The sequence below is a fragment of the Bubalus kerabau genome, chromosome 1 (genome assembly GCF_029407905.1).
Source record: "Bubalus kerabau isolate K-KA32 ecotype Philippines breed swamp buffalo chromosome 1, PCC_UOA_SB_1v2, whole genome shotgun sequence".
In the NCBI taxonomy this organism is placed as follows: domain Eukaryota; kingdom Metazoa; phylum Chordata; class Mammalia; order Artiodactyla; family Bovidae; genus Bubalus; species Bubalus kerabau.
The window spans coordinates 84,131,149-84,154,679 of NC_073624.1; the positions used below are offsets into that span (position 1 = coordinate 84,131,149).

Here is a 23,531-nt window from a genome sequence, read left to right on the forward strand (position 1 = left end):
GATGCAAGTGAAAGAGGGGAGTGAAAATGTTGGGTTAAAGCTCAACATTCAGAAAATGAAGATCACGGCATCCGGTCCCATCACTTCATGGCAAATAGATTGGGGAAACAGTGTCAGACTTTATTTTTCTGGGCTCCAAAATCACTGCATGTGGTGATTGCAGCCATGAAATTAAAAGACGCTTACTCCTTGGAAGGAAAGCTATGACCAACCTAGACAGCATATTAAAAAGCACAGACATTACTTTGCCAACAAAGGTCCGGCTAGTCAAGGCTATGGTTTTTCCAGTGGTCATGTATGGATGTGAGAGTTGGACTATAAAGAAAGCTGAGCGCAGAAGAATTGATGCTTTTGAACTGTGGTGTTGAAGACTCTTGAGAGTCCCTTGGACTGCAAGGAGATCCAATCAGTCCATCCTAAAGATCAGTCCTGGGTGTTCATTGGAAGGACTGATGTTGAAGCTGAAACTCCAATACTTTGGTCACCTCATGCGAAGAGCTGACTCATTGGAAAAGACCCTGATGCTGGGAGGGATTGGGGGCAGGAGGAGAAGGGGACGACAGAGGATGAGATGGCTGGATGGCATCACTGACTTGATGGACGTGAGTTTGAGTGAACTCCGGGAGTTGGTGATGGACAGGGAGGCCTGGCGTGCTGTGGTTCATGGCGTCCCAGAGTCGGACACGACTGAGTGACTGAACTGACTGATAGAGGAAAGCAGTGGTTATGGGACAAGGAAAAGATTTCTAATGACATTTTAACCCCTTCATCCATTTCTGAAGCTGAACTGTCCGTTATGTGATCCAGTGACTCTCCATCCCACCTTTTATAATCACGTTTCGCTCCTCTATAAATAATTGCATCTAAATTACTGATCTTGCTCTGGTATATTCTATGTAAAACTTTCAAGTACTACTCTAGCCAGGGTTTTACTATTACACGTTAATCCCTAAATACTTCATGATCATTGTTGTGTACCACATATTACACCTATGGAATATAAAACAAAGAAATGTATTAACATTTAATACTTATAAATAAGGGCTTCCCACACGGCGCTAGTGTAAAGAATCTGCCTGCCAATGCAGGAGATACGAGATGAGGGTTCGATCCCTGGGTTGGAAAGTTCCCCTGGAGGACGGCATTGCAACCAACTCCAGCATTCTTATCTAGAGAATGCCATGGACAGAGGAGCCTGATGGGTTATATAGTCCATGGGGTTGCACAGTCAGACACAATTGAAGCATGCATTCACACACGCACTTACAAATCTGTCCTATTATTTGTGGCCATCTTTATGATAATCTGAAAATTGTAAACAGCAGTTCCAAAATAGACACCTAGCAAAAACTCCAAATGAATAAATAAGTGATTGCAGATGGAAAGAAAACATATCTGGTAAGACAGGCATTCTCTGATTGAATGTTTTCGCATTAGAAACAACCAGTCTATTATAGGCCTCAGTCCTTTTCTCTGAAACCCAGGAGTCAAGACTTTTAAAGCCAGAATTCCTCAGCTCCTGTAAGCTCCATTTTTTTGGTCTAGTCATTTGGATTCTGCTGTTTGAGGCTTTCCTCAAACATTTGTTGATGCTTATGTGTCTGTTCATATTTGAATGTGAAGCACTTAAAGTGAAAAGTATTTCAATGATCATAAAATAAAAGCAGTTAAGATATGGATTTAACCAAAAATTTTAACAGTCATATTGTGAAAGTGGAGGAGGGCAGAGGGGAGTATAGATTGAAAAGTCCTCCTTCATTCCTTTATGGATTAAGTGGTAGAACTATATGTATTTTATTTAGCAAGATGTATTTACATGTGAAAAGAAATAAAGAAGCTGGCTGGCTGCTTCTGAGGAATGGAACTTGACGCCAAAGGCAGGACAAATTACTGCTGTTTGGCTACAAGCTTCTGAGAGCTACTTTATATTTTATGGGTGACTGCAATGTATCCAGATAGGGATAAAGATAAAAGAAGTAAGATAACAGAACACCTACATTGAAAAATAAAGTTCTCTTGAGAAAACTTTATTAACATGAATAACAATAAATCACTCCAAACTTTCCACAGTCTTTATGAAATTTTTATTTTAAAGATGAAATTTATTTCAAAAGTTCTTATATAAACCAATCATGAATAAACTTTTATAATGAACTTCTCAAATCTTTTTACTATCTACCTTTCTGGCTCAGCTGGTAAAGAATACGCCTGCAATGTGGGAGACTTGGGTTCGATCCCTGGGTTGGGAAGATCCCCTGGAGAAGGGAAAGGCTACCCACTCCAGTATTTCTGGCCTGGAGAATTCCATGGGACTGTATAGTCCATGGGGTCACAAAGAGTCAGACACGACTGAGCGACTTTGACTTTCTTCTTGGGATTGCTTTGTTATAATAGTATTACATTTCCTTTTTTATTCAAATGAACTGTTTTCAAGATTAATTATTATTAGCAAATCTTGATGCAAGATAAACATGATACTATAAAATTACCATTTCCTATCAACTATCTAAAGTAAAAAAGTATTTGGTACTAAGTGTTCTTATGTTCAAATTCTAAAAGTAATTTTTAGTCCCAAGGGAACTTGGTACTCCAAGACTTAAAAAAAAAATTAATGATATTTACATAATATATATATTTTTAATCACTAAGTTCCTCCTCATCACTGAAGTATGTGCTTTTCTTTATCCTTGGGCGTCTTGAATCATCTGATGTTGAAGGACCTCCTGAACTGGGTTTCCATTTTTTTTGTTCTTCTTCAATTTTGGCTTGCTGTAAAGGTTATTTGGAAAATAAACAAAACAAAAACCAGGAATCTGCTTAATAATATTAAAATAATATTAAATATTATTTGTCCTACCCCCAAGTTTTTTCCCAGTCTTACCATGTTACTCAGAATTAGTCTGGGTAATTTCTATTAATTAACAGGCATATGAAATGAAGCTTACTTGCCATTGCTGTTGGATGTGGGTACATTACATAATATACTGAATTAACTAACAAAAGGAAAAATGAATTGATGTATGCATTTATAATTTATCAACTACATTAAAACAAAATAACTGTTTATATAAAATCAGGAAGTTATACATTTTCTTCAAAAAATGTTTCATATACTTGTATTAGGACTTTTAATGATCAAAAATGTTTTTTGTTTTAAAATGAAGCTTCCTTTAAAACAATATCTTGGATTTAATAAAATCTTTTCTGTTGGGGGCTAAACTCATTTTAATCAATTAGTTCTGTTCAATTCTATACTGAAAACAGATTATGATATTAAAAGTGTTGTGGGGCCCTTAAAATCTAGAAAGAACCAATAGGAACTTTTCCATCACATTATTCTAAAGATCTTAAAGAAAGAGCCTATCTCCTAAAGTTTAGGGGCAAAGGGGAAAGACAGAGGATGTCATGAGGAGATGATTAATAAAGCAAGCAAGGAATATAAAACTATTAACTCAAGGGAGCTATGGCAGGTGCCTTGGAAAAAGAACTGTTGAATACCTGGAAAGCTATGGCCTGACTGAGGCTGTCAAGAGCAGGATCTTCCCCTTCATCTTCACTTTCTTCTACTTCTTCACTAAATTATTAAAAAAATCAAAACGCACTCAATAGTAAAAAGACAGAAGTAAAAAGACAGCATACATTTAATGTATTTGGTAAGAGTGGATATACATACATTTCTTCTTCTGGCTCAGGAATTTTCTTTTTTTTCTTTTTCTCTTTCTTCTTTGGAGGTTCACGTTCTCCAAGCATATTTTTAGGACAGGCATAACTTAAGTGTCCACTTTCCTTTTGTTTTTCATTAAGAAGGAAAGGAAGAAATAGAACATTTGTGTTAGTAACACAAAATATGAAAATATATACATTATGTATTATTAACAGAAACTTGGTGGTTCCTTAAGATTAAATGTCAAGATTCAGGATATAAAAATTCAAAATTTAAATGGACCATCTACCTTAAATGTTAAAATTTTAAGTTAGTATGATAAAATGGGGACAAAACTACTCCTAATTTCAAAGATGTTAACAATCTCTTTTAAAAACACGTGGAAAATTTAAAGTCTTCCTCACTTTTCCTTGCAATTAATTTCATTTTGCTTATTTCTTACCTAGACTACACTAGCATTGCCCACTTATGATAGCCATTTGTTACAATTCTCTTGTGGTTACTGAGAATTGATTTGTTTGAATTGATACATACTGGATTGTGAAGACAGCAGGAAAAAATAATATAAAATATTATACTTTTAAAAATATTACATAATTCAAATGATAACATTTTGAATTAAATAAAATGTATTTAATTTTTACCCTGTTTATTATTTTTTAATGTGGCTATTAGAACATTTAAAATTACATTTGTAGCTTGCATATATTTGTATTTGACAGTGCTGGACTAGCTGTAACATTAAAATGAGATATAACTCTGTCTGAGTTGTAAAAGAAGACAATGAATCTGTATATTAGCTTACCAAAATAACTTTAAGAAGATTTATGTGAGAATGAGGGTGTGGGCAGAGACTGAGCCAGGATTAAAACAGCAGAAGAGAAAGTTAATCATGCTTTTCAAGTATTATTTTAGAAAGCATCAAACCAACTGTGTACTTTTTATACCTGGGGACATGGCTGAACCCAAAAGGTGTTATTATTAAGGAATTGCTGAGAGCATGCACTTAAGAGAACCATTTTGCAAAGTGTTCTGGAATAACGATATACCAAAAACTGTTAACATATCCCATACCAAAAAAGGGGTTTAACAATGCAACAGCTTTTGGAAAAACCAGGCTAAAATAAACAGATTTGGGCTGAGGGAAGAGTTTTAAGAAATACTATAATGTACAAAGTATAACATAACACATTTATGGACTCATGAACCAAAACAGATTAACAGATTTACCCAGAAGTTCTCAGATAATATCTACTGTGAATATATATACTCATCTATCTGACCATAACAACTCCACCCTCTCTTCCTTTCTTTTTTTTTTTTTTTAACAAAACTTAGGAGTCTGGAACACAGTTTTTGAAACATTAACTTAAGTGTTAGAATCACAAAATTTGACAGAACTTACCCAGGACCTTGCTCGCTCTCTCTTTCCATCTATCCATCCATCTATCCGCTCACTTACCTGTCTGTATATGTAAATATTTTTGAGGGGGAGTGAGTGACATTGGAGAAAGAACTCCAAAAACCATTTCCTTCTATTTTCCATATAATCGTGTAGCCAGAACAATGTCTTTCAGTAATTTCCCCTTCAGTAAACGCTCCCCATTAATCTCTGGATCATATATATGGAGACATTTTAGAAACAGAAAGCAATGAGACCCAGACTGAAATTCCTTTGATATCATTATGGGCCTTGGGCAAAACTGCTCTGCGGCTATGTATGTCTCCTAATCACCCAAAGTTTAAATGGATAACAATATTAATAGATGATGAGAACTAGGTAAGAAAATCTGGGTATAGTTCAGCTCTTGAACTATTAGCAGTACCAATAGGTGGGAAAACTTTTCAAAACAATATCCCATAGAGGATAGGTCATATGACAGTGTTTTTACTGATCTGTGATACTTAATCATTGTCAAAATACTATAGAAATGCAAAAATTTATGGGTCACTAAAATCTGGGTGTTCGTTGGAAGGAATGATGCTAAAGCTGAAACTCCAGTACTTTGGCCACCTCATGCAGAGTTGCCTCATTGGAAAAGACTCTGATGCTGGGAGGGATTGGGGGCAGGAGGAAAAGGGGACGACAGAGGATGAGATGGCTGGATGGCATCACCGACTCGATAGACGTGCGTTTTGAGTGAACTCTGGGAGTTGGTGATGGACAGGGAGGCCTGGCATGCTGCCATTCATGTGGTCGCAAAGAGTCGGACACGACTGAGTTGACTGAACTGAACTGAAAATCTTTCAGACAATAATGTAAGTAATTAGTCTTAACACTTTTTAACCTAACAACTTTCAAAGATTTAGAAATTGGAGAAAATACCTCTCTAGATTACCCAATTCAGACTGTCTTTACATCATAGTATATTTCAACGGAATTTACTTAAATGAGTCTACATTCCCAAAGTGAAACTTTTATAACTTGATTTTATCCTTCCAGAAGTTCTGGAGAACACAAATAAAACACTGATGTGAAAACCACCTTCAAGTAAATAATGGAAAATTATATTGCTTTAGGTATACTCACCCCACATTCATAACACTTAGATTTATCAAAGTAGTTTCGTCTTCGGATGAACTCAGCTGCTCTTCCATTGTCAATAGCAATGCTTGCTTTTATCACTCTACCAAATAACTGGACCAGAGAAAAATGTAAATGCAGAAGGATGTTATCTCATTAAACCTAAAACTACAGTTATTGGATCCCATTTCTTTAAGTTTTCAATTCTATTTTTTTATATTATTTTAGCAAATGCCCACGTAGGTGTGACAAATTCTTTCCTGTAGAACAGATTTTTATTCCTTATATTCTACCAGTGTTTTGGGAACCCAGTACAGTTTTGACCTCTTTTCTATAAGTAAAATACCCCCAGGAACTACTGATATCCAGACATGACCATCCACTGCATCCCCACATTTTTAGCCTGGTTTGAACACAGACTTCTGGTTAAAAACCTTGCTGGGAACAAATGGCTTACCTGTTTGTTGTTTATTGCCCGGGTACAGTTTTGTGCAGAGTCTTTATCCAAAAATAAAATAAATGCAACCCCTTTACTCCTCCTGGTATCTTTATCTTTCATTATAGTAACCCTTAAACCATAAACAAATAGCCAGTTAAAAATGAGGCAGCAATAAATAAAACATATGAATAAATTCTTGAAATGAGAAACTGTGATACTAACACAAGTGAACACAGCTATAATTAGGAGTATCTGATAAATCAAACATTAATCAGAAGTTGAGGATGAGGTAGAGATTACAAGAGACAATGTAATCTTGAAGATTAAGCATAATTCCTCTTCTCTACTGACTCCCTCTCTGCAGGAAAAAAACAAAACTGAGGTATTCTTTTCTGCACAAAAAGTAAAGTGATTTACTCAATTTTTTTTTTCTGGTTTTAGAATAAAACTATATTCTTAATATTATTTTAAAGAATCTCCAGTTCCGTGCTTCTCAGCCATACTACCCAAAGAACCTAAATGGTATGGATAGTGACAAGAGCACAGAGCCTGCTCTTTCTCCTCATCCTTCACCCATCTCTAGTCCTGTTGCTCCTTGCTCATCGTATGTCATTAAATACATTTTAAGAAACAATATTCAACAGGGCTCTTTGGAGAAATGGCTGATTTGAAGGCTGGGAGAGGTTACGTACAAGATGAACTTGGAACATCTTGTTATGCCAGAAAGGAAGCACTTGAAAAAAAGTGTAATGACGGGGCATGGCACAAGAACAGAGAAGCCAGCTGAGGGCAGAGCCCACTGGCCAAATCTAGGGCAATCTGAGTACCAAAATGTATAATTAAATACATTCATGAATTACAGACCACATAAGAAAGGAATTCTTAAGTCCATGCTGATAATAAATAAATAAGTGCGGGAGAAAGGAGGGCTACTGCTTATAGCACAATGCCAGGGGTTGACTGGTGAATGTACAGGGAGGGCCAGAAAATCACCATTTGAAACGATCATGGTAAAGACTGGGTCAGGCAAGAATTATAACAAATGCTATGTCTCAAATGACATTTTTATATGGAACAGGATGCTTGCATTGTCTTAACTGTCTCCCATTGATTGCTTGTTAGTTGCAAAAGGGTAAAATAATTATACAGCAGAGAAGTTGGTTAAACCTTGACTGAGTGATCAAAATTAGTATCACTAATGAGATAGATGGATGCTATATGAATCCAGAGTGACACCTTGAGAATAAATCATCGATAGCATATTCCTGCCAAGACTATATAACCCCCATATAATCATGAGGCAACATCAGGAAAACACATGGGTTAGAGCTGTATTATTTATAAATGTTTCAGACTAAAGGAGGCTAAAAAGATTTGACAGTAAAAATCAATACTTAATTCTAGACTGCATTCTGCACTACAGGTGAAAAATTCTACATGGGATATTATTAGGTCAACTGACAAAACTGGAACACGGACAATTGATTCAACAAAAGTACTGCATCAGGATAAATTTATGAGTTTGGTTAACTGTGCTGTGGCTATATAATATATAACCCTAATGTATTTTTAGGAAATACACAATGAAGTACTATGCTGCTGCTGCTGCTGCCAAGTCACTTCAGTCGTGTCCGACTCCGTGTGACCCCACAGACGGCAGCCCACCAGGCTCCCCCGTCCCTGGGACTCTCCAGGCAAGAACACTGGAGTGGGTTGCCATTTCCTTCTCCAATGCGTGAAAGTGAAAAGTGAAAGTGAAGTCGCTCAGTCACGTCTGACTCTTCGCGACCCCAGGGACTGCAGCCTACCAGGCTCCTCTGTCCATGGGATTTTCCAGGCAAGAGTACTGGAGTGGGGTGCCATTGCCTTCTCTGATGAAGTACTATATTTAGGAGTAAAGGGTGACGACATTTATAACACCCTCTAATGACTCACAAAAGCAAACTGTGTTTGTGTGTATGTATACACATAAAGGCACACACACATGTGTGATCCCATGGACTGTAGTCTGCCAGGCTCCTCTCTCCATGGAATTTTCCAGGCAAGAATACTGGAGTGGGTTGTCATTTCCTATTTCAGGGGATCTTCCTGACCCAGGGATCAAACCCGAGAGTCTTGCATCTTCTGCACTGGCAGGTGGGTTCTTTACCACTGCTTCAACCTGGGAAGCCATACATATACACACAAACATATATATACACATACACACACACACACATATACCCATTCTTGAACACACATTGGGGACAGAGTACAAATGATAAAATAAATAGGGTAAAATGTTAACAGTAAGTGAATCTGGGTAAGGGATATTTTGATGTTCTTTGTACTATTTTTGTAACTTATAAATTTGAGATTATTTCCAAATAGCAAAAAAGAGACAATATTTAAGACAAAGCTTAATTATTTTCTAAAAACTAAATTAACAGGAAAACAGACAAGAGGATATGAATGAATAAACAGAAATTTTATTTAATATTACATTTCACATATTAAATTTTATTTTATTTAGGTTTGGGTTTTTAGGTACCTATAGTCTCTAGAATGAAACTGGTAAAAAGATCTCTATATTAAGAAAAGCGATGTCTTATTCCATTAAAAAAATAAGTTACAATAACTTAGGGGAAAATGGGCAACTAAAATGGCTTACTTTCTCAAAGGCAGCATGTGTTTATTCATTGGGTTTAGAAGGAAAGAAGTCAAGTACTCAATGACGCTCAAGTTTAGACTAATTAATTTTCTGCAAAGACACACCAGTTATTGAACATAACAAAGTTTTTAACCCATTTAAAAAAAAAGTGTGAAGTGAGACGTTGCTTTAACTTTTAAAAAACTCATAATGTTTCTGGAGGTCAGTTAAAGTCATACATTAATTTTTTGAAAGTACTATTTTGGAAGTGTTAGCTTTCTAAATCATCCTCTATTAATGATCTCTCTCCTCCATCCTCTCTTTTCTGTTCCCATTGCTTTTTCTTGTCCATAGTGGCATTACTGTTTCCATAGTCTATTCTTACTGGTTCCCTTGATGTTAATTCCTGCTCATATGCTGGAATTAACACAGTGGAAGAGTCTTCTACTTGAGGAATAAATAAAATCACTTATTCCCTCGCTTAAAAGTTTTTGGTTCTTCAAACTGCCTATTCTCCGGTCCAGCAGTCAATAACCTTTATTATGGCCCCTTTCCCTCATCTTTCACTGCTCCTCACTCGCACACTGCAAGCTTTAGCCACAAGAAGCACTCAGTGTTTATGCAGCATGGCCTGAACTTCCCTAAACTGGTGCCTCTGTTCACATGGCTTCTATTCTCTTTAAATTCTCAATTTTTGCCCATAAAATTTTACTCACTCTTCAGGGTTCAGAATGTATGAGTTCTTAAATTTCTTTAACTGCTTGTCTCTGCTGAAATCTGTATAAACACTGCCTCATCTTCCCTACTGAAGTTTATTTTTGCAGTAATGACAAGTCTTTATGTTTGGATACATGTGATGGCATTTTCACTTTATTAATTTGTCAGCTACTTCTTTAAGCTTTATCTAGAAAATGCTCCTTTCAGCTCACCTATTTTGATTGAGAAAATAGTTTCTCAGAAGCATGTATCCATCTGTTTGTTCATGAGGCCATTCAGTCCTTCCATTAGCCTCAAGCACAAGTACTAAGCACTGGCAGCAGGACAAGGTTTGTACCCTCAGGAAAAAACTGACTGTCTAGAGGTGGAGAGAGACCTATAAACCAATTAAAGTACATTATTTTGACAGAATTACCTTCTATGATAACAGAAAAGTAATTATATCAAGGATTTGAGAGGATAAACCTAGGATTTATTCCCATGTCTCTGGCATGGGAGAAAAGGTAGATGGTGGCACCATTTCCTGATACAAGGTAGATGATGTACTCATTTAAGCACATAAAGTAGACACTATTCTGGGAAACCTGAGTGTCATCTGTAACACCTCCTTCTCATTCACCCAACCATTATATACAAAATAAGTATAGCACTAAGTATTATCCATTCTTCTGCCTAATGATCTCTCAAATCTGACCAGTTTCTACCTCTCTGCCTGTATCATTTTAGTCTAGATTTCTTCCCAGGGCTACTGTTATATCTTTTAACTGGTCTCCCTGCATCTGCTCATGTTCCCCTCCAATCCAGTCTCTACACTGAAGTTGGATGGAACAAGGTTCTAAAAATTCAAATCATGTCACTCTAATTAAAATTGTTTAACAGATTCCTGGTCTTCTTAGAGGAACCTGTTTCTGGACCCATCTTGTACTTTTCCCCTCTTGCTCACTCATCTCAAGTCACACTGGCTGTTTCTTGATCTCACTTTATTTTCTCTTGCCAGAGGGTCTTTGCGGGCCTTTGTATAAGCATTCCCTCTAACTGAAATGTTCTTCTCATTCTTTTTACCTACTTATACTCAGCCTCTAGGTTTCAACTCAAAGAATACTGCCTTTGTAAAGCTACTCTGACTCTCTAGACTAGATCATGTCTTCCTTGCTTATAGGTGCTTATAACTCTGTGTCTAACTTCATAGCATTCTCATGGCTAACAATTATGTATTGATATGGAAATTTACTCAGTGATTCTGACAGGGAAAAATCAAGAAAAGGTAACGGGAAGGTAAAGGAATAGGCTGGAATCAAACCTTGTCTTCACTGCTGACTGGCAATATGATTTTAGGTTTACAGGCTTCAGTTTTGTCAATTACAACATCAGGATAATAGCAGTGTTTACCTTCAGAGACAGTTGTGAGACTTTAGTGAGATAATTTATGTAAAGATATTAGAACAATAAGGCTTCCCAGGTGGCAGAGTGGTAAAGAATTCACCTGCCAATGCAGGAGACGTGGGTTCAATCCCTGGCTTGGGAAGATCCCTTGGAATAGGAAATGGAAACCCATTCCACTATTTTTGCCTGGAAAATTCCATGGACAGAGGAGCCTGGTGGGCTAGTCCATGGGGTCGCCAAAGAGTCAGACATGACTGAGCATGCACACACGCACACACACACACACACATTAGAACAATGCCTAGCATGTGCTCATTGTTTCATATCATTATTATTAGTGTTCTGATTGATAATGATCACTGTTTGAAATTCTGACCTCAAAATTGACCTAGTAGTATTTCTGATGATTTTTTTTAAATGGAGAAGTAATTTTAAAAGATGTGAACTTCAGGATGCAGATGAACTTCAACTGTTTAATGTCCATTTATCAAAAGCTAAAGAAAAACAACTAGTCAAGATAAATACGCTCTAAATTCCTGGGATTTTAAATGACTTTAAATTTATACTAAAACATATATTAGTTATAAGATAGAGTAACACTATCTTGTTTTTACTTTATACGCTCATTAACGCTGCATAGTTCAAGAGTCAATGGTGTTTGTTTTTACATTGTTTGACAAATGATAATCCATTTATAGTATACTTGCTAACATACCTTCTACTACCTGATATTTATATTTAATCAGCTTTTATGTCTTATATTGGATAACAGAATCAGTTTTAATTCTTAATAATGTGGTATAAAACAAGTAAATAATAACACAAAGGACTACCATGAAATTATTAAATACAAGGATGTATCTATATAGTACATGGAAAGCTATTTACAATATGTCAAGTTAAAAAAAGACAACAAAATTGCGTGCATAGAAAGGAGTCTTTTTAAACTTGTCTATAGATATTTATGTATATTAAAAAATTAAATACACATAAAATGTTAACAGCAGTATTTTTATTCTTTTTTATATCAAATATGTTTTATAAAAATATAATAAGTCTACTTTCATTAAGAAAATAATGGAGAAGAAAATTAAGATAGACTTTTAAATGAAGTTTCAGGATCTGATATACTTACTTTACAACTTTGCCATACTTGGAAAATATCTGAAACAAAAGACCACATAATGATTTGCAATTTGATTTAAAATCATAAAAAACACATTAAGTTTTCAGGCTGTATATACTGACCACATTTTTTATTGTAGTTTACGAAAATTTTTAGCATTTAGTCAGTAAGGCAGGCCACAGAAGATGTATTTTTTTAGTGACTTGAATAATACTCTTTTTTGTCTATTGGTATCACAGGTATTTATTTACCTTATTCTTAAATCTCTGACAAATTCCCTGACAAGAGTACAGGGGAAAAAAAAACACTCTTCAAGTGTGGTAGGTTGAAGGCACACACACTGCATAGCTATAGTTCGTCCGGTACATCCATGACAACTGTCAACCCCACCAGAGCTCCAGAGAAACCTTGTGCTTTAATTATCAATGTTGTAGAATATCACTGTTCCTAACTTACTCCCCCCACCCCATCAAGCAATCACTATGTCAGAAAACAGATCCTTACTTAGACTGCTTATAAAATTAAAAAAAGCTTCTATATTGAAAAAATCGATTTCTATCAGCCTACTTCTGCCCACCCAAACATGTTGGTGGCATGTTACAGTTGGCCCTTTCTTCCCTTTTACATCTATATCTTCACTCTAGGCAACCTCATCTATTTCTATTGCTTCAGCCAGTACCTATATACTGATAGTTCCTGTTTATCATGTTAACACTTTGTAGAAGAGTCTTTTATGATACATTAATATGTGTAAGAAATAACAATAATAAATGTTTGAGTTCTGTAATTAAGTTGTGTAACCCTGGGGCTTCCCTAGTGGCTCAGGTGAAGAACCCGCTTGCAATACAGGAGACCCAGGTTTGATCCCTGGGTCAGGAAGATCCCCTGAAGAAAGGAAAGCTGGCTACCCACTCCAGTATTCTTGCCTGCCTGGAGAATTCCATGGACAGAGGAACCTGGTGGGTTATAGTCCATGGGGTTGCAAAGAGTTGGACAAGACTGAGTGACTAAAACTTTCACTTCAACCTTGGAACACAGGATAACTAGATTGCAGTGTTAGTAATACTGGAGATCAATACAGACAGTTCTCTCTTTTTTTTGTTGTGGTTTGCTTTTCATTTTCTTTCTTAAAAAAAAAATTATTAAAGGATAGTTGATTTACAATGTTGTGTCAAGTTTCTGGTGTACAGCAAAGTGATGTATATATATGTGTGTGTGTGTGTGTGTGTATGTATACACACACACATTCTTCTCCATTTCGGTTTATTATAGGATATTGAATATAGTTTTCTATGCTGTACAGTTAAGACCTTATTGTTTATCCATTCTATATATAGTAGTTTGTATCTGCTAACCTCAAATTACCAGTCCATCCTTTCTTCCCTTTGGCAACCATTAAGTTTGTTCTCTATGTCTGTGAGTCTGCTTCTGTTTTGTAGGTTAAGTTCATTTGTGACATATTTAGATTCTACATGTAAGGGATATTTTATGGTATCTGTCTTTCTCTTTCTGATTTACTTCACTTAGTACCATCTCTAGGGTCATCCATGTTGCTGCAAATGGCATTATTTTATTCTTTTTTATGGTTGAGTAGTATTCCACACAAACACACACACCTCACATCTTCATCTATTTATCTGTTGATAGACATGATTGTTTCCATGTCTTGGCTATAGTGAATAGTACTGCTATGAACATAGAGGTGCATGTATTTTTTCAAACTATAGTCCTGTTTGGATGTATGCCCAGCAATGGGATTGTGGGATCCCTATGGCAACTCTTACTTTTTTTGAGGAACTTCCATACTGTTTTCCATAGTAGCTACACCAATTTACATTCCCACCAACGATGTAGGAGGATTCCTTTTTTTCTATACTCTCTCTAGCATGTACTGTTTGTAGACTTTTTAATGATGGTCATCCTGACTGCTGTGAGGTGGTGTTTCATTGTAGTTATTTTCATTTCTCTAATAACTATCAATGTTTAGATCTTTTCATTCATGTGCCTATTGGCCATCTGTATGAATGACTATTTTCTGTACAATATTTTCTAATGGCATCTCACTTCACTCAGAGTCCTTATCATTAGTCATTATCTTACCATTATGCAAGTCCTATAAGGCACCCCTGAATGTGCTTGTCTCTGACTGCCTGCTTCTCTCCACTTTATTTACTGTCTGACTGAAATTCTTGTCCCTCTTAGACATCTGCACAGCTGCCTCTTACTTTCTTCATGTCTTAATCAAAAGTCACCCTCCTAAAGTAAAATTTCACCCCTAAACTAACATTTAGTAACCCTCCATTCCTGCTTTATTTTTCCCCTTAGCATTAACTTAGTATCTAGTATCGACAAATATCATTTGAATTTTTTATATTTCAAATTGTTTCTCTATCTTGCTGTATTGTGAGTGCCAGAAGAGATTTTCATCTTTTTGTTCACTGATGTGTTCCTTGTACCTGGAACAATGTTCTGTGGCACACAGTAAGTATTCAATGAAAAGAGAGATGTCTCTATTCTGATACAAGGAAGGAAACCAAAGTTCATTTTCTCTGTTCTTCGAGACTCAAGCTGTCTTAATTCACCAAGTACTATGTAATCAAATCTTTCACTTTCATCAAGAGGCTCTTTAGTCCTTCATTTTCTGCCATAAGGGTGGTGTCATCTGCATATCTGAGTTTATTGATATTTCTCCCGGCAATCTTGATTCCAGCTTGTGCTTCATCTAGCAAAGCGTTTCTCATGATGTACTCTGCATATAAGTTAAACAACAGGGTGACAATATACAGCCTTGATGTACTCCTTTTCCTATTTGGAACCAGTCTGTTGTTCCATGTCCAGTTCTAACTGTTGCTTCTTGACCTGCATACAGATTTCTCAGGAGACAGGTAAGGTGGTCTGGTATTCCCATCTCTTTAAGAATTTTCCACAGTTTGTGCTGATTCACACAGTCAAAGGCTTTGACATAGTCAATAAAGCAAAAGCATATGTTTTTCTGGAACTTTCCTGCATTTTTGATGATCCAGCAGATGTTGGCAATTTGATCTTTGGTTCCTCTGCCTTTCCTAAATCCAGCTTGAACATCTGGAAGTTCATGGTTCACATACTGTTGAAGCCTAGATTGGAGAATTTTGAACATTACGTTGAGATGAGTGAAATGAGTGAAACTGTGTGGTAGTTCAATATCAAACTGAACATTCTTTGGCACTGCCTTTCTTGGGGATTGGAATGAAAACTGACCTTTTCCAGTCCTGTGGCCACTGCTGAGTTTTCCAAATTTGCTGGCATAGTGAGTGCATCACTTTCACAGCATCATATTTTTGGATTTGAAACAGCTCAATTGGAATTCCATCACCTCCAATAGTTTTGTTCGTAGTGATGTTTCCTAAGGCCCACCTGAATTCACATTCCAGGATGTCTGGCTCTAGGTGAGTGATCAAACCATTGTGATTATCTGGGTCATGAAGATCTTTTTTGTACAGTTCTTGTGTGTATTCTTGCCACCTCTTCTTAACATCTTCTGCTTCTGTTAGGTCCATACCATTTCTGTCCTTTATTGAGCCCAACTTTGCATGATATGTTCCCCTGTTATCTCTAATTATTTTGAAGAGATCTTCAGCCTTTCCCATTCTATTGTTTTCCTCTATTTCTTGATGAAAGTGAAGAGGGGAGTGAAAAAGTTGGCTTAAAGCTCAACATTCAGAAAACTAAGATCATGGCATCTGATCCCACCACTTCAAGGCAAATAGATGGGGAAACAGTGGCAGACTTTATTTTGGGGGGCTCCAAAATCACTGCAGATGGTGACCACAGCCATGAAATTAAAAGATGCTTGCTCCTTGGAAGGAAAGTTATGATCAACCTAGACAGCATGTTAAAAAGCAGAGACATTACTTTGCCAACAAAGGTCTGTCTAGTCAAGGCTATGGTTTTTCCAGTAGTCATGTATGGATGTGAGAGTTGGACTATAAAGAAAGCTGAGCACTAAAGAATTGATGCTTTTGAACTATGGTGTTGGAGAAGACTCTTGAGAGTCCCTTGGACTGCAAAGAGATCCAACCAGTCCATCCTAAAGGAAATCAGTCCTGAATATTCATTGGAAAGACTGATGCTGAAGCTGAAACTCCAATACTTTGGCCACCTGATGCAAAGAACTGACTCATTTGAAAAGACTCTGATGCTATGAAAGACTGAAGGTGGGAGGAGAAGGGGACGACAGAGGATGAGATGGTTGGATGGCGTCACCGACTCAATGGACATGAGTTTGAGTAAACTCCAGGTGTTGGTGATGGACAGGGAGGCCTGGAGGGCTGCAGTCCATGGGGTCGCAAACAGTCAGACACGACTGAGCAACTGAACTGAACTGATGTATCACCTATGCAGCGTCTCTCCACTGTACTTAACATCTACCCAAAGTAGCAGAGAAAAGAGGGCACACTTGGAAGATAGGATTCATGTTATCCCTGGAAGTCCCTCTCAACCATCAATGTGCAGAACAGACAAAGCAGGAAATTTTGTTCTCTGTAAGGTAAGGAGCATAAAGAATATATGTTGGAAAGGATTTCTTTTTCTCTTTTACTCACCCTATTCTGAATTGAAACCAAACTTTATTAAACTGTTACGTTTTTGTCACATATTAAATTAAGATATACTTTCAGAATTGGAGGGTTAGGAAAGGGATCTGTTTTGCTTCCATCAGCTCTTTCCTCCAAAACCTCCACCCCACTACCAGTTTCAAAAGCCAAGTAAGCAAGCAGGAAAAATCAGCTTCATTATGCTAGTAGTGCCTTCTGCGTTTTTTGGTTAAAAAACAAACAAACAAACAAACTTGTTATTCTCTATAAAGCACTGGAAATTTTCTTTGGAAATGACAAGTGTCTAATTTTTTTCACTTATGTTTGCAATAAAGGTTTTTGGTATTAATGATTTAAGTGCATTTTAATGTATTTACTAAGAATATTGTCTAAGAGAACTGCTTGCTTAAGTGATATTTGTATCTCAAATACAGAATTCAGTAGATAATAGTACTAATATAGCAACTTACCCGATATAAGTCATTGTTGGTCAGGGAAAAGGGCAGATTGGATACATACACTGTGCTTTTACTTGGGGCCAATCCACCACTCATTTCTAAAAAACAAACAAACCCAGAAGCAATCTAAAACAGGTATTCTTCCTTGCAAGTAAAACCAATACTATAGGAAAATGACAAATTTATACAATTTTTCTTACTTCTTAGTAATAATCAGTGATAGCTTATGGTGAACCATGTCGGATTCATGATCTCCAAAGAAGATTTAGCTTTGAGATCAGGGACAAGGGTTGATCACTTAGAGCTTTTGTGTCACGGAAATTTTATTACAGTGTAAAAGTAACAAGAAAGCTTCTGACATAGACATTAGATGAGGGAAGAATGCCCCCCTTGCTAGTTTTATCAAAGCCTCATATACTTTTATCAGACCCACTTTCACAACTTATGTCTTAAGTTGACAAAATTAGTCAGAAGGTTCTTGTTAAGAAGGAGAAACATATCCTCGAGCAAGACACATTGTTGTTACATGTAATGTTACATCACTACACTAATGTTACATCATTAGTACAGAGCTTAAGGAAAAGCATAAAAATGAATTGTTTTGTTGTGTAAGCATTAACTCTGGGCTTAAAAAAAGTTAGTCTTAAAGACTGTTGTCATAAAAACTCAATAATTTAAGGAAAAAAGTTTTATATGACTAAGACAAAGCATGTAGAAAAGAGTTAGTCTTTTTCTCCTCTTCAAGAGCCCTGAGACTCCTTAACCTACCTAAGAATCGGCTCTCACTCAGGAACAATGACTCTGGCTGGGTGAATTAAGGAATTGCGTTGCTCCAGACACCACTTAAAAGAGTCTTTACACTAACCCTTTCAGTGATGGCATATGGTGTGAAGGAAAAGGTGAGTTTCAAACAAATGAGGGAAAAACTCTGAGGCTACTCTTAACCTCTCATAAGGCTGAGAGCAAGAAAGTGCTTTCAGATATGCCTCATACCTTACCTACCCATGTGAGAAAGAGCCTGGGAGGGCAGGAAGAACCTTAGCCACTGATATTCACTAATTTGGTTGAGTGCCTTTTTGACTGTCTTAATATTTTTGTCTGGAGCAGTGCTAAGAAGAAATTTTGCCCTCACATTATGATGTAATCAAAGTTCTCTCAAATCACTAATTTTGCATGTTATCGCTAAATTATGAAATTATACATTTTATCATTTGAATAATTTTCAGTGCCCTGAAGGGTACTGGCCTGTATATGTATTTTTAAGTTTACAAGTAAAATCTGTAATTTATTTTCATATCGTATATTCATACCTGTGAAAATTATCTCAGATTCAATCAAGTTCAAATTTTCGATTTAAAAACCGTGTGTGGTGTGTACTGAAGATCACAAATTGCAAAATAATGATTCTAAGGCATCCTTATTAGCGCTGTGATAGGAAAATCGCTTGATGATTGGAATGTTCTGGGCGACAACTTCAGGAACCTAGCACGATAGGTCGCTTTTTAAAAGCTTCCAACTGAAGCTTTTTAAAAGCTTTTCATACGTTAGCCGTTCCGGTGAGAACGGTGAGGGCAGGTAAAGGTCCTGAGATAAAAAGGGTGGCAGGAGAAAGGGGAAAATGGTTCCGGAAGCTTGTTCTGGAAAGGAGCCCGCAGGGAGCAAGGCCGCAACGGGGGAGGCGTTTACCTTCAAGTGGGGCGGGCCCGGGGGGAGGGCCAGAAGAGCGCGAGCCCTCCGCTCACTTGGGGCTCAACCCCGAGCGTTCGTCGCTCCTTGCAGCTGGCATCACGGGTCCTGGGAGGGGTCAGGCGCAGGAGACGAGAAGGTAGCTGCTGTGTCTCTTCCCGGCTTTCCTTTGACCCAAACCCCGGAGGTGGGCTTAGGGGCGGGCACTTTTGCTGACGTCTTAGTGTGCGCCGGAAGTGCCTCCCCGGGAGCGCGGCGACGAGCGGACGACTACATTTACGGGATCTCCAGGCGGCCCAGAGTCAGTGAGCGCTTTTTACCTTTACGAGAGGTGTATGGGGACGGGCACGCGGCCTCCTGCACCCGGGAGGGGGCAGCGAGCGGGCGGGCGGGCGGGCGTTTCCGCGGTGGGACCTGTAGTCTCCCGCTGAATTTGAACCATGCAGGGATTCTGCTCCTGCGGTTGAGGCGGAGAGACGCAGCGGAGTTTGGCATAAATGAAAGTGTTGAGTCTGTGATATAGGTTCACTTCTCTTTAGCACCATTAATAGGCAAAAAAAGGGCTGAACTAGGTGGCATCGGTGACCCAAGGTCAGTTAGTAAGTCGATAAATTTACTGAATGTATTCGACGTGCCCAGTTCGGTTATAGGCACTTCAGGAGTTACAAAAAAGTGTAAAGCGGGATTTTTTGGAGGATCCCTCAGTCTTGTTGGGGAGACAAGGTCAATTTGGGGACACTCGAATTCACACAAAAACTCATCCTGAGTATTGGTATGGACAACTGTAAAACTTCCTGGCACCTTTTTTTCTCCCTAGAAATCTGTAATGGGCAAACACTGCTTTTTCTCTAAGTGGCTGTAAACAGGCCCATCATTCCTACAGAAACACCAGAAAATTTAATGCAGGGTAGTTCATACTTAACTTCTATCCACCGGCACACGCAGACCAGCCCTCTAACCACTCCCTGGGAGCCTGCGTGCCAGCAGCCTGGAACAGAGTCTCTCGTGGAGCCTGCACGATCAATCCAGATCGAAGCTGATGTCTTCTAGAGAGACGGAAGTGGAATCCAGCCAGGGCGCAGCAGAATTTTGAGAAGCCCGAAGGCCTCTGTGTCCGCCAGGGGACCGCAGGGACTAATTCTTTTGACAAACTTGTGGCCAGCCAAAACTGCCATGCTTCACATCCCTGTTAATCCTTGGTTACCGCCCAAGATGTAAGCCCTTTTGGTCTTCTATGCTACACCCTCATCCCCGTGCTGCTTTGTGCTCGCTCCTTCTCCCTTTATTTAGGCTATCACTGCTTCTCCCTCCTTTTCTTCCCACATTTCATCCCTCAACACAGGAACTGTGCTCTCTGAAACCTCTGCTTAACAAACTCTTTTACAGATTCAACCTCTTTATGGAAATTTTCTTACATCTCCTGACTCTAATACTTGTTTTTTCCCTCCAGTCATGTCAGTTGAACCCTTTCGCTGACCCTATTTATGGGTGGATCATGGCTCTTGCTTCCCTGGCTTAGGTGGTAAAAAATCTGCCTGCAGTGTGGGAGAACCGGGTTCGATCCCTGGGTCGGGAAGATACACTGGCGATGGAAATGGCAACTCACTCCAGTATTATTGCCTGGAAAATCCCATGGACAGAGGGGCCTGGAGGGCTACAGTCCATGGGGTCACAAAGAGTCAGCCACGACTGAGCAACTAACACTTTTTTCATGGCTCTATAGACATATTCAACTTATTTCAACTTCTAATGCTTTTTTCTTCTGTCAGTGTCTTTGCAAAGTTCTTTTTTCTCTGAGACATTTGATTTACCTTATCCCAAGCCTACCTCTTTCTGGTTGATTCCTACATCTGTTAAAAATCTCAGTTTTAGTCACTTTCTCTGTGTGGTATTCCTAACCTCCCATAGACAGAGTTAAGTACGGTTGCCATGTGCTCTCTACTTGCCTTTTAGTAGCATTTATCAGATGTATCCTGATTGCTTATCTCTTTGTCTTTGCTACGATGCTAGGCTTTTGAGGAGGAGCTGTATTTGTCTTGTTTACTTTCGTAACTCTAGTGCCTAATAGGCAGTCAAGAATTTCTTGAATCATTGCAGTTGCTGCAGATACAGTCTCAGAATTCAGGTAGTTGATGTCATCTTCTGATTTTAAAATGTAAAAATCATAGAGGCCTGAGTCTGATTCTAGGCTCCCTAAGCCTCTGAGATTTGAGCTTTTCAGAGCCTCTGTGTTTTTTCCTGCAATGGGAGGGATAATATCTACTTCAGGGGAGGAAATGAAAGCTTGTTAAGTCCCTATGCAGGCTCATTTCCGCTCTTTTTGCAAAGCAAATCTTCTGCCCTCATTATTTGTATCTTTCTTAGGCACATTTCCATTCAGTTTCTTGGATTCTACCATTTACTGTTGTTCATCCACATTTAAGTGATCTTATATTTGATTATATTTGATTTTTCTTGGCTTTTTTAAACTGCCATTGCCTGTATTTATCTCTGAGCACTGAATAGTGATTAATTTCTGTGGATTCTTTTGCTTTATTTTGACCATTTTAGTTGACATCCAATGTTTTTATTTTCCTCATAGACTTTATATTCTAAAATTTATTTTTGTTTTAGATGTCTGGAATTTTAAACAGTTTTCAAGTAGAAATAGTATTATGTAATCTTTAGGCTCAGGCTGACAATTAAAAACTTATTTTAATTTAGAATATCAGGAATATGTTTACCTTGCTTTAACGTCAATGGATCATATCCTAAGGTGAAATAAGTTTAAGATTTAAAAGAAATGTCCCAGGCAACTATATAGAGATTTTAGAGAATAAGATCTAAGTATTAGTATTTTTTGAAGCTCTCTAGATGATCCTCATGTGAGGACAGGGTTGAGAATCACTGCTTTAGGTGCTGGAGCTAAAGGATTCTCATTGGTACCATTTGCTCAAAAATGAAGTGGCATTAGTATCATGAGAAGTGTGATAAGACTCATAATCTAATAGTGCTCATTGGAAGTTTTCTGAATAACCAAAAGGTAAAAACCAATATTTAGCTTCTCCAGAATAGCTCATGTAGTGGGCATGTGAATAATATGTTTATTTGGCCTATATTTAATAAGTACCTTTACTCTGCTAAACAACAGAAGTAAGAGGTACACAGTCATTGCCTTTGCAGTGGTGTTTAGTTTGGGAGGGAGGAGAGGAAGGAAAGTATATTGAATATTATGTTATATAGTTCTAATACAGCAGGGTGCTTTAAGAGGCCTGAAGAAGAAACTTCACTCTTTCTGGAGAATATAAGAAAATCTTACATTTTAGCTGAATCCTGAAGGAAGAGTAGAGAGTTAAGTCAGATAAGTTGAAGAAAGATACTCTAGGCAGGAGAAAGGTTGCCATGATAGGGTGATGAGAAATAGTGGCATAGTTGCAGAACAAAGTGTAGTTTGGTTTGTCTGGAGGTTCTGGAGACTGTCTGGAAATTGGTAGGAGGTGAAACTGGAGAGATAGGAGAAAAGTCAAAAATAAGCCTTTTTCAAGTTTAGGTGGAGACTTCATTCTTAGGAAATGGGGAGTCACTGAGAGATTTTTAAACTAGTTGTCTTATGAGAACTCTTGCTATAGTTGTTGGCTGTAGGAGGTGACATCAGAAGCAAGGAGACCAGTGTTTTACTGTTGGGGGGGGGTCCAATGACTAGATTGAAAGGATATGAACAAAGACCTTGATAGCTGGGATAGGGGAGTGGAGACACATGTGCCTTATATATTGAGGTGATAGAAATAATTGGCTTTAGTTAACTGAGATATGATAAGTTTTGGTTCTTGTGTGACTCAGGTTTCTGATTTGGGCCTTTGGTTATCCAATATGGTGTCACTGACCAAGATGGGGAAGACAGGAGATGAAGCAGGTTTCTGAGTAGTGTGAAGGCACACTGAATTGGAGGTGCTGTGAGATATCCTCTTGAAAGGAAGTTGAGATGTGGGAATCATTTATCTAAAGAGGGCGTGGTACCAGCATTAACAGATATTTTCTATGGATACTGAACACATACATTGTATGGATTGTTCTAGGTGCTTAATTTTAATAAATTAACAATGTAGTTCATGTAGTTGATATTCCTAGTAGCAAGGGACCAGTATTGTACATCAGAGTTATCTAGTATCTTAGATATTTAGTGCTATGAAAAAAAAATAGCTAAATTAGGGGAATCTGGTAGAAAAATGACATTAAGATGACTTTGGAAGTGACATTGAGGGTTAACCATGCAAATACCTGGAGAAAAGCATTCTGGGTGGGGAATTGCTAGTGCAGAGGCCTGAAATGTTACCTAATTGCTCACCGTGGTTTGC

General features: G+C 37.8%; 3 protein-coding genes across 21 annotated transcripts in view; 1 reads left to right on the forward strand and 2 right to left on the reverse strand.

Moving 5' to 3' along the window:
* Nucleotides 1-23,531, reverse strand: part of YAF2 (YY1 associated factor 2) — a 219,055-nt gene that overhangs the window by 163,848 nt on the left and 31,676 nt on the right. The window lies entirely within an intron of this gene.
* ZCRB1 (zinc finger CCHC-type and RNA binding motif containing 1) lies at nt 2,070-19,390 on the reverse strand. Of its 3 annotated transcripts, none has more exons than XM_055581097.1 (8): nt 19,198-19,387; nt 17,524-17,609; nt 12,492-12,520; nt 6,646-6,757; nt 6,195-6,302; nt 3,674-3,786; nt 3,499-3,574; nt 2,070-2,769 (listed from the first exon to the last, which is right to left on the reverse strand). In XM_055581097.1, exons 2-8 carry the CDS (start codon nt 17,605-17,607, stop codon nt 2,638-2,640), a joined length of 654 nt encoding a protein of 217 aa, XP_055437072.1. In that variant the 5' UTR covers nt 17,608-17,609; nt 19,198-19,387; the 3' UTR covers nt 2,070-2,637. The 3 variants fall into 3 exon arrangements, with proteins under 3 accessions (XP_055437072.1, XP_055437085.1, XP_055437076.1); XM_055581110.1 differs by lacking the exon at nt 19,198-19,387 and adding an exon at nt 6,850-6,985; XM_055581101.1 differs by lacking the exon at nt 12,492-12,520 and having other exon boundaries at nt 19,198-19,390.
* PPHLN1 (periphilin 1) overlaps nt 19,220-23,531 on the forward strand; it is a 170,501-nt gene continuing 166,189 nt past the window's right edge. For 7 of the 17 annotated variants that reach the window (XM_055580905.1, XM_055581033.1, XM_055581007.1 and 4 more), the window contains exon 1: nt 19,369-19,498. In XM_055580905.1, the coding sequence (XP_055436880.1) occupies nt 19,498 (1 nt within the window). In that variant the 5' untranslated portion in view covers nt 19,369-19,497. Of the gene's footprint in view, nt 19,503-20,142; nt 20,412-23,531 lie in introns of those variants that run through there. The other 10 variants (XM_055580933.1, XM_055580988.1, XM_055581085.1 and 7 more) reach the window with 9 other exon arrangements.